Raw genomic sequence first — 12,288 nt, 5'->3', positions numbered from 1 at the left:
ATCAGAAAAGTTGCTATTTCAACAATCTTTGCTCTAGAATGAAAGTGTTTTGGAGTAAAGGTTCAAATCACATGAATTCAAAAAATTTTCATTGTTATTTTGTGTTTTTACTCTTAAACAATCTTTCAGCAATTCACTAATCGAAATATAAATGCGATACAATGCTATATTGTGAGCCGTGTGATTCCAGCACTGAATGCACACCAAAAATCGCTCCATACAAAATCTATAACTTTGTCAATTTTATGAATTGGGCTAAATCTTTTTGCAGATATATTTTCCATATTAAATACTTGCAAAATATGCAAAGAAGAAAAATCGATTTTTCCGACTCTCTAGACTAGAATACTCCTTAAGAAAACTATTCATTCAAAAAACATACTCTCTAAAAGTGAATCAGTGAAAATATCACTAATTTAAACAGTAAAATAAGATTTCACTGATAATTAATGAGTATTTTACTGATCTTCAGTGAAAACGCTTATTTTTTTGTTATTTTATCTTATATCTCACTGATTATGGTCAGTTAAAATAAAATTCACTGTAAAATCAGTAAATTTTATTGTAAAACCAGTAATCGCTAGTTCGTTCATTTACCGCTACAATCGCTATCTCTCTCGTATTTAATTTTAGTTATAAGAATTATATAAAGTTTGCAAAGAGCGATATTTAAAATTAGAAGCATTACTTCGATTTAATTTCTGATACAAGCTCAATAGAGAAGCTTCAGATATTAAATCGATCGATTTATAAGTCGGACAAATAAATGTCTGGCGACTTAATGAAAATTATTTATTCGTTATCTATTTAAAATAACAAGTTCAATATGCATGTAATATAAATAAAATAAAATTTTTAACATAATAAATATTTAGTAAATATAAATAAAATTTTTAATTTTATATGAAATAGATAGAGAGATGAATTATAGTTTAATATTACTGATAATAACGAAAGAAATATTACTGATATTGAGAAATATTACTGATTGAAACAGTCAAAATTATTAACTGATTCTTTCAATAAAATATCACTGATTTACAGTGCTGTAATCAGTGACTATCTACTGTTTTTCAGTGATAATACACTGATTCACTTTTAGAGAGTATCTTCGATTCTCACTGCTTCGATAAACCTTGCAATTGTTCTTGTATCTGCTCGAATGTCTTGCCCTTGGTTTCAGGTAGATAAAAGAATGTGAATAAAGCACCCGCGAAACTGAACGCAGTGAATATCCAAAACGGTACATGTATGCCAGCAATATCGGCAATGATCAAATATGATGTTGTAACGACAAAAGCTATCAAATTTATTGCTATTAAAACAATCGTGCTGCCAAGTGCCTTCACATTTGTAGGAAATAGTTCGCTGAGTAAAGTGAACGGTAGCGAAGCCAGGCCCAAGGAATACATGATTGTGAATACGATGACACCTGTAGCGGGCAACCAAGTAATATTGTTGGTATTTACATGATTGTATTGTAGATTGAAATACGTCGCAACCATAGCAGTCGAGCATGCTGTACCAATGCAGGAGATTATCAGCAGTGACCTTCTACCGCTGTGATCAGTGATGAACATACAGATGATCGTAAATATCATTTGTACGACGCCCAATATCATAGTCAAGTACTTGCCCTCCAGATCGGCATTTATCTCATCAAAGATCATTTGAGCATACTGCAGCATTGCTTGGGAGCCGCTCATTTGCTGAGTTATGCCCACGCACAATATTGTTATTAGAGCTCTGTAAAATCAAGTTTATTGATCAAATTTGGCTGAAATAATAGCTCTACTATTCTATCGTATTGTATTGTAATTTTAAATTACTATAAGGTCAAAAATCAATCGAATAGAAAATATTTTCGAAAATTATTATACTATTAGGAAATATAATTATTTTATTAGGTGTATGCAAAAGTTTTAGTTTTTAATTTTTAGCCCCCTAATACAATTATTTTTAATTGAAATATTTCCCCGCCGGTTTGTATTTTTGTAAGGCTGATATTGAACTTTCTAAATCATCATTTGTTATTATTTAATGGTGTACATAACTTTAAAAATAACAGTTGATATAATGAATGACGAAAAACTTTATATTTGACACTGCATTCGATATGAATTCCAGCAAGGAAAAAAAGGCTGTTCAAGCATGTAAATCCATTTGCTCTATTCTTGGAGAAAACATTATGTCCCACAATACGTGCAAATATTAGTTTCATCGCTTTAAAGACGATGATTTTCCGCGTGATCGTCCGTAGAATTGCACAAGACCCAAGACAAGACAATATTCGTAAAAATATTGTATTGGTATTGAAAATTTTCAAAAATTTAAATCTTGTCTTGGTCTTGAGTGAATATTGGTAGCGAAAATCTCGTCTTGTATTGGCTTGTCTCGATTTTATTAACAATTTTTTATCTAATATTAAAAAATTATTTAAATAATATTTAACATAATTTTTGTGATATAATTTGAAATAATTATTACTATTTTATTATATTTTAATTATAATTATTACTATGTAATCGATATAAATGCTGTCTATTTACATAAAAAAACATTTACTATTTCATGGAAAACAGAAATTAATAACTATTTACAGGCTCCAAGGGAACGTGCAGATATAAATATTTTGGAGTGATAAAAAAATCAGGTTCATATTTATTCCACATTGTCAAAAATGGCTCGAGACATTTTAAGTTCAACTGCCTCGTCCGTGCCAGTAGAAAGACTGTTCTCAATAGGAACTCTGACTATGTCAAAAAATAGAACTAGATTACAAAGTAAATCTTTAAAAGCACTAATGTGCATCAATTCCTGGGTGAAATATTCTTTAATATCTAAAATTTGCGAGTTTGATTTCTAATTTATAAAAATGTTATATTGTATTAATATTAAATGTTTTTAAATTTAATAATATAAATGTTTTTATTGAATAAAATTTTTTTAAATTCGTATATAGTGATTTTTTTTCATTTACAAATATAAATATTTTAGTTTTTTTGAGAACCAATAATCATGACAAGACTAATAATCTTGACAGTCTTAGTCTTGGTATTGTCTTGATAACTAATTAAAAATCTTGTCTTGATCTTGTCTTGAATTCAAGATAAGACAAGACAATATCAAGACTAATCTTGGTGTCTCGTGCAACCCTAATCGTCCGTGTTCTGGAACGCCACGAAAGCTTGAAGCTAATAATTGGGAAACGTTGTTGAATGTCAAACACAAGAAGAATTTGCAGAACAACTTCAAAAATTCATTGCTTCCGAATCGATATCTTTCTTTCGCGAAGGAATCGGAAAATTGCCCGGAAGGTGGTAGGAAGTTATAGAAAATGAGGGAAAATATTTCCCAGATTGATTCATAGGCACTGTATTTTATGATGAACAAATAAAACAAAAGACTAAAACTTGTGCATACACCTAATACATAGAGAAAAGAATAGATTTGTACAAAATTACACATTATGTGCAAGATTCATTGTAACAGAAAAGATATTTTCAAACATTTTTTATCGATTCATTAATGATCATGTGTGATGATAAATGAAAATTTAACATCTCACTTGCGATTTCCTGGCACGCATAAAAGTTCTCGAAAAACTGTTTGATCATCTAAATTGGTTTTCACAAACCGCTCGATATTACATGCCTCTTTGTAAACGTCCTCTTTGCCTCTCAATTGAACGAGAGAATTTATGGCTTTCTGTTTGGCTTTACGATGCATCAAATAGTATGGAGATTCCGGTAGCCAGATGAAAACAAGCATAAATAGACACGGTGCAACCAAAGACACGAAGGTGAGATTTTGTATCGACAAATATGAACCTATCACAAACTCTAGTAAAATGCCGATTTTCGTAGCGACTGTTAACATGGATGTTAAATTACCGCGGATGTGTGGTGGTGAAATTTCACCCAAATACATCGGCGTGGCTGTATAAGCGATGCCTGTAGCCAAACCAGATATAAATCTTGATATGTATAGTTCCTGTAAAACAAAGAAAAAAATAAATTAAAGAGCTTGATCGCTCCAAATTGTTTATACGTAGCGAGATAAAGTAGTTAAATAATCAATTTACAAATATTTAAATAAAATATCTACAATATTATATATATACACGGTGTCCCAAAAGTCCCGGACCGGTCGAATATTTCATAAACTATGCACTTTAGAAAGAAATGTTTCAGACAAAAGTTGTATGACTTGAAGAAGGCCATCAGATAGTGGCAATGATTTGACATGGAAAGTTATTTGAAAGTCACATGAAGATCACCGTCAATTTCTTAAATGAAACTCTCTATTTTTTATTACATATTCGTGTAGCTTATCTCGAGAGCTTTCCAAAACACTGTAATAAAGTATTTCTTCATTGAGTACTTTTCGAGTTATGAGGCTTGAAATCATTTCTTAATTTTACATAAACCGTAAAATATCTTGTGAAACATTCATTTTTCGATTATCTTACCTTAATAATTTTATGTATAAAATAATGAAAGGAATCAATTGGTGTAAAGAAAAAACATAGTTGTTTTTAAGAAAAAAATATGTAATTTGCAATTAACAATTACATATTTTTTTTTAAACAACTATGTGTTTTCTTTACACCAATTGATTCCTCTCATTATTTTGTATATAAAATTATTAAGATAAGATAATCGAAAAATGAATATTTTTCTAGATATTTTATGGTTTATGCAAAATTAAGAAATGATTTCCAGCCTCATAACTCGAAAAGTACTCAAAGAAGAAATACTTTATTATAGTGTTTTGGAAAGCTCTCGAGATAAACTACACGAATATGTAATTAAAAATAGGGAGTTCCATTTAAGAAATTGAAGGTGACCTTTACGTCATCTTCAAATGACTCTCAAATCATTGCCACTATCTAATGGCCCCCTTTAAGCCATACAACTTTTGTTGAAACTTTTGTCTGAAACATTTCTTTCTAAAGTGCATAGTTTATGAAATATTCGACCGGTCCGGGACTTTTGGGACACTCTGTATATACACACACACATATGTATGTATGTATATATATATATATATATATATATATATATATATATATACAGGGTGTCCCATTTTAATCCATCCAGTCGAATATCCCGAAAACCAAGTCCGAGAGAGAAAAATGTTTCAGACAAAAGTTGTATGGTTTCAAGGGGGCCATAAGATGGTATCATTGGTTTGACCTTGAAAAGTCATTTCAAGATCACACAAAGGTCACTTCAATTTTTTTAAATGGAACACCCTATATATTTTAGCATATTCTTGTAGCTCATCTCGAGAGCTTTCCAAAGTACTATAATAAAGTATTTCTTCATCGAGCACTTTTCAAGTTATGAGACTTGAAATAATTTCTTAATTTTACATAAACCATAAAATATCTAGTAAAATATTCATTTTTCGATTATCTTACCTTAATACTTTTATATACAAAATAATGAGAGGTATCAATTGGTGTAAAGAAAACATACAGTTGTTTTTAACAAAAAATATGGAATTGTTAATTGCAAATTCCATATTTTTTCTTAAAAACAACTGTATGTTTTCTTTACATCAATTGATTCCTCTCATTATTTTGTACATAAAAGTATTAAGGTAAGATAATCGAAAAATGAATATTTTACTAGATATTTTATGGTTTATGTAAAATTAAGAAATTATTTCAAGCCTCATAACTCGAAAAGTATTCAATGAAGAAATACTTTATTATAGTGTTTTGGAAAGATCTCGAGATGAGCTACAAGAATATATAAAAATATATAGGGTGTTCCATTTAAAAAAATTGAAGTGACCTTTGTGTGATCTTCAAATGACTCTTCAAGGTCAAACCAATGATACCATCTTATGGCCCCCTTGAAACCATACAACTTTTGTCTGAAACATTTTTCTCTTTCAAGCTTGGTTTTCGAGATATTCGATTGGATGGATTAAAATGGGACACCCTATATATATATGAGATATGCGGAATTAGCAATGTTCTTGTGTCTTTTCGTCATTTTCAGATAATCAATCTCTCAGATAATCAAGAGTTTACACAATCATTAAACTGCTGATAACATATTATGGATGTTATCATAGCCTTAATTAAGTTTTTAATGAGGCACTAAGATACTTAGGATTTCATTAATTATACGCATCATGTGTCACGATAAATGGAAATTTAACATTTAAATTTAAATATGCTAAAGCGTTATATAAGTAACAAATAAATTTGAAGAAATATATTCAAAAATTTCTGAAAAATATATAATTATATACTGTTTAAAATATGTTTAGCTCTCTTTGTATTTGCAATTATTGAATATTAAATTTCGGATATAATATATGCATAATGGTACAAAATAATAGGTACAAAATAAATCTTTCATTTTTGTTTTAGATGTCAACAAATAATTATTCTATGACAATTTAATGATATAATATTTTTTAGGTAACAATTTGTAAACACTTTAATTTCAATGTGTTCATGGAATAGAAATCATTTAATTAAGTTCATTTAATAAAATTTAAAGTAATTAAGTTTATTTAAAGTAATTAATAAATTTATTAAGTTTATTTAAAGTAATTAAGTTTATTTAAAGTAATTTATTTAAAGTAATTAAGTTCATTTAATAAAATTTTGTATGCTGAGGAGGAAAGAAGGTTTTATAGATAAATCTTATTACTCTTACTTATAAGATCTATATAGACTAGAAATTTGTTTGTATAAAGTAAAATGGAATAGAATTTGAAATTTAATCTAGAATCGATGTGTATATTGTGTGTTATATTCAAACAATTTCAAGGAAAACAAGGATAAGTATTAACATTACATTGATAAGCGTCACAAAGATGTGCATTTCTCGAACTTAAAACAATAAAGACTGAAACTATAATCAAAATTTCATTAATTAATAATTTTGAATCTCAAGGTGTAAATACTGATATTTTTTTCTAGGATACTTACTTTCGAAGATGTTGCAAAAGCTATCATCAACCAGCTGATTATCGAAGGCAGAGCAGTAAATAACATAGTATTTTTTCTACCGAAGTTATTCACAATGACTGCACAAATAATGGTACCTGCAGCTGAACCGAATGTAAGTAAAGATGCCACCCAAGAGGCTTCTTCCGGAGTCAGATGCATAGAATATTTTTCATCCTTCCCTTGCATCAATACAGGCAAAGATGGCGACGACCAACCAAAAAATTGGCCAACTGACAGCATGCCCAGATTTCCTTCCAGATAAAATAACATTTCGAATAGATAAACATAATTTTAAAAAATAATGTAATAGAAATTGCAGATAGATATTCTAAATAAATATATGTAAAAGAATTTATATATTCCGTTATGGAAAATATAATGCAAACATGTAATAATAATAACTTAACAAATAATTATTAGGATAACAACAAAATGCATAAAACAAAATGTATAATAATTAAATATAAGTTATAAAATTATAAAGAATAAATATTTATTAAAAAGATTGAAAAAATATAAATTAAATTAAATATACGTGTGATATAGTTATATTAACATAGCATCAAATCTTATATGGATTTCAAACAAAGCAATAGAAACTAATTGTTGCAGAATCACCGAATATTATTGACATTAAAATTTATATAAAAATATTTAATTTGACGTTCACGTGACAATGACAGTTACATATGTATAATACATATTCAGCTTCAAGCATAGTTATTTAAAAAAATTTAATAAAAAAGGGATTTAAATTATTGTAAACATTTATAATTATTGTAAACATTTATATATGTAATTATAAAGTAATAATGTATGAATATGTAAATGTACCGAAATATTTTTATTTTCATGTTTATCTCAATGAACGCATGTACATTACGTACCCGCTATGGCAGCAAGATATAGCTTCTTCATCTTTACAATACAATCGCCTCCGCATGCGAATATTAAATGATCTAACAAGACAGAGCTCGGCAAGATCTGCACATTTCGGCCGATTTTCACCTGACTCCGCCTAGAGCGTCTCCCTTTACCTCGCGCAAAGTCTACGAGCCGCTCGGTGCTCGTAGGCTGCAGGAATGAGCGAATGATAATAGCTTTCCACGTCACCCATGCACAGTAAAAAAATATTGTGTTAATTTTAACATATTTCACATGTCCCAATTTATTCACTCTAATGTTAATGTTAATTAAACAGAAGGCAAGTATGTAAATAAATAACACAAGTAATATGTTTAAAAATTAACACGAAAGTGTAATACTTAAACTTTACCTGGAAATAAAGTTTATGTTAAATGAACATATTTATAATGTTAAATTTAATTAAAAGAAAATGTTATTCTTACATTTTTATGATAAATAACAGAAGAGATATGTCGATTTAACACATGGAAACTATTATAGAGAGAAAAATAACACAACTTATCTGTTCATTTTAATATATAACATAATTCATAAAAAATTCGTGCATTTAAATATTAATTGTGTTGTGTTAACTCTTAGAAATCGTGAATATTAATTCAACGCAGAAATGTCAAAATAACACAATGATAATATGTTACATTAATATAAGAGTATGTTAAAAATTTAACATAAAAATTTTTACACGAGAAAATGTTAACAGAAATACAAAATGTTTTTTACCTTGTAGAATAAATTCGGAGTCCGAAATCGCGAAGCTTGGGATAGGATGATTTTATTAAATTCAACACCAATTTTTTTAACCGTTTTCAGAGAAATATCACTTTGTAAATTACATAATTCATCTTGTAAATCAAGATGCTGTTTTTCGATTGATGCTGTAAGAGGATTCTCGAAGTATGGTAAAAAATATTTTGTATTTCTGTTAAAATTTTCTCGTGTAAAAATTTTTGTGTTAAATTTTTAACATACTCTTATGTTAATGTAACATATTATCGTTGCGTTATTTTGACATTTTTGCGTTAATATTCACCGTTTCTAAGAGTTAAAACAACACAATTAATATGTAAATGCACGAATTTTTGATGAAATATGTTATATGTTAAAATGAACAGATAAGTTGTGTTATTTTTCTATCTATAACAGTTTCCATATGTTAAATCAATATATCTCTTCTGTTATTTATTATAAAAATGTAAGAATAACATTTTCTTTTAATTAAATTTAACATTATAAATATGTTCATTTAACATAAACTTTATTTCCAGGTAAAGTTTAAATGTTACACTTTTGTGTTAATTTTTAAACATATTACTTGTGTTATTTATTTACATACTTGCCTTCTATTAAATTAACATTAAAATTAGAGTGAATAAATTGGGACATGTGAAATATGTTAAATTTAACACAAAATTTTTTACTGTGTAGTACAAGATGCTTACTTACCAATTAAGATAATAATTTCATCTATGAAATGTAAATTTACTAATGTATGTAAATATACACCTTTAATAGTTGGTCTCAATATTACCCACTATAATAGTTGTAAATTTACACAAAAATTTTTTACAGTGTAGCTTTCGCGCCATCCGTCATAATCGAAGAACATTTATTAAAATCTACATCAAATTTTTTCAGCAAGTCTTCAACTGCCAAAAAAATATCAAGACCCGTTGTTGTATCATGTAATGAGACAAAATCTAAAAGCTCCTCGACACATGAGAAATCGTCTTGCACGATTCGAGTAAAAATACTCAATTGACTCAAGTGTCGAATATCGGTGCTTTCATCAAGATATGAAGAAAAATACCTACATGACTTTAAAAGATTTCTTAATTTTTCTCTTACAGAATTACTGATATCAGAGAGCTGTAAGATGAGCTTTGGACAAATAACTATTGAAATTCTAGACAAAGATTGTTTAAACGATTTAGATAATAACGTCATATCAGTTTCATCTGAAGCATTCAACAATTTTTATATAAGTTTCGTGTTATCTAACGGAATACAGATTTAAGACCTTTTTTACAATCTTAGGTACTTCTAAAAGAGGCTTATAAGCTTTCTAATTGACTACAAGCCACTTTTAAAAGCACTTTTTAAAACACTTATCAATAAAAGAAAATTCAGAATATGAGTCATAATATGTGAGACTAAATATTTTATCTTGTGAATGATTATATTATTGCAAACATTAAATATGTAAATGTATCTTTTTTATTATATTTTTATTATATAAATATATAATTCATGATATGTTATATTGCAGAATAAAAACGAAATCTTATTATTAGTTTGAAATTTTTTTAATTGAAACTTTTTTTTCTTGTATTATCAAGAAAAAATTCAAATTATGATGCATCCTATTTTTGTATATTGCAAAAAAATTACCACTATAAGGCTCATAAAACAAATTAACAACAGTAGAATGCCAACACAATATAAATTTTTTTGTAATGTTTAATGATAGTAAATTTATTATAATCGAGATACAAAGAATTATATTAATCTCTCAATATGAGTGATACTTTACACAAAAATGGTAATAAATATTGTACATTTAATTCTAATTGATGTTGACGATAAATGGAGATCATTTAAAATGTATAATTTTACTATCCCAATATTACATTTAACATTATCTTCATTATTAATATTACAATATTAATAAAAGCTATATAATATTATAAGTTATAAGATATAAGTTATAAGATTATAAATGAAATTAAACATTTCGCAAAATTTTCATTTTAATGTGAATACAAAGATAAAACAAATTAATATTTTATCAATTTGATAATATAAAATTGTCACAGATTTATGATGTTTTTGAAATATATATTTATATGTATAATATTTCTCTCTCCATAATTAAAATAAAATATTCAAAATATTCAATACATAATGACAATAAATTTGTTCTCTTAGTTTTTTAATTTTGAGCGCTAAACTTTATAAACACTAGTATAAATACAATTGTTACATTACAAAAAAATATACTCTTTATTAATTGAAAAAAAATATAACTTTGAAAGTGAATACTGCGTCAATAAATAAAAGCACAATGTGTGGCATATTTAAACAAACATTGCATTATTATTATATTATAAAAAGACGCACATGGTTATATACGCATATACTCGGTTATATTATAATTTTACTTTAAATTACATTTTTACAGCTAAGTGCATTCAGTAAGCTCATAAGCACAAACAAAATATAACAATTATAACAGTGTTATATCGGATAGTCTTGTATTTATTAAATACTGTTTTTTTCTCTTTCTCTCATTCTGCGTTTGTAATAAAACAGCAAATGTACAAAAAACCACAGCCGATTAAGTCGTATTTCTCATTTTCTCTTAATATTTTTTTTAACAAGTCCTGGTAACCTTACATAAGCACTTTTCAGACTCCTTAGATACCCTTTAATAAATATTAAAGTTCTAAATGGTAAAATTCACATGACATAGTATTATAAAATTTGCAATAATTATCCATTTTTTTAGTTAACGATGATGTCACGATGATGAAATTTATTAACATCAACAATATTCTATAGTAACTATTTAATCACTTATATCTATCGACAGGAATTCACTTTTATAACTCATATGCAGAGTGTGTTACAAAATTCTATCTCGATATAAATTGTGTCAAAGATACTATATTTATTTAAAAAAAAATATACGCATCGAAAAAAAAACTATTATTTTCAATAGAATTTTGTAACATTCTGTATATATAGAGTGAGGCACTTGTTTTTTATTTGCTCACCCTTAATAACATTTTTGATTAATATTCCTAATCTGAAAAAAGAATTCAAATGAAAAGTTGCCTTGGAAAAAAAGAGAAGAAAAAGAAAAGCAGCTTGTCTTATTTTTCCATCATATAAGTTTTTTCAATAGAACACAACTGCTATTTGAAAATAACATTCTATAAAATGTAACAAAAAATTAATTGTATTAGCAAAACAAATATAAATATATCTTCAAAATTTACTACTAAAAAGTGATATATATAATGTTGCACTGAGCATATGTGATACAAGAATTAATACAGTGATATTCAGTATATGTAATAAAATTTTAATTGTATCGAAAACGTCAATATTTGCCGAGGGTAATTGCATTCAGGAGACTATAATTTAATAATGCACACACACACATATATACAAATATACGCGCGCGCGCACACTTAACATAAAGATAAGTTTATGAAAAAAACAATATGGAGAACAAGAAGAAAGTTTAAGATGTGTTGGAGAATATATGGGATATTTTCTTTAGTAACAAATTTAAAAATCACTGCATAACAAATAAATTTAAAAATTATTAGACAACACATAAATTTAAAAATACAGTTTAAAAATATAAATGAACACAT

The 12,288-nt window shown here is 27.1% G+C and overlaps 1 protein-coding gene across 1 annotated transcript; it reads right to left on the bottom strand.

Moving 5' to 3' along the window:
• Positions 1 to 1,084: 1,084 nt before the first annotated feature.
• Positions 1,085 to 9,548, bottom strand: LOC105251159 (facilitated trehalose transporter Tret1). The gene is made up of 5 exons (XM_011257736.3): positions 9,350 to 9,548; positions 7,867 to 8,053; positions 6,959 to 7,230; positions 3,569 to 3,993; positions 1,085 to 1,746 (listed from the first exon to the last, which is right to left on the bottom strand). Exons 2-5 carry the CDS (start codon positions 7,895 to 7,897, stop codon positions 1,119 to 1,121), a joined length of 1,356 nt encoding a protein of 451 aa, XP_011256038.2. The 5' UTR covers positions 7,898 to 8,053; positions 9,350 to 9,548; the 3' UTR covers positions 1,085 to 1,118.
• Positions 9,549 to 12,288: the final 2,740 nt, after the last annotated feature.

This window comes from Camponotus floridanus, unplaced genomic scaffold (genome assembly GCF_003227725.1).
Source record: "Camponotus floridanus strain SB8 unplaced genomic scaffold, Cflo_v7.5 scaffold77, whole genome shotgun sequence".
In the NCBI taxonomy this organism is placed as follows: Eukaryota; Metazoa; Arthropoda; class Insecta; order Hymenoptera; family Formicidae; genus Camponotus; species Camponotus floridanus.
Note: the sequence above shows the minus strand (reverse complement) of the source record. Positions and strands in the feature narration are given on the sequence as shown.

Bases quoted from the DNA above. Each gene is read 5' to 3' on its own strand.
- LOC105251159 (XM_011257736.3), bottom strand. From the start codon at position 7,897: ATGAAGAAGCTATATCTTGCTGCCATAGCGG. The intron at 7,231-7,866 runs GTACGTAATGTA...TTTATCTGGAAG, and splicing joins ATATCTTGCTGCCATAGCGG to GAAATCTGGGCATGCTGTCA. The intron at 3,994-6,958 runs GTAAGTATCCTA...TTTGTTTTACAG, and splicing joins CTTTTGCAACATCTTCGAAA to GAACTATACATATCAAGATT.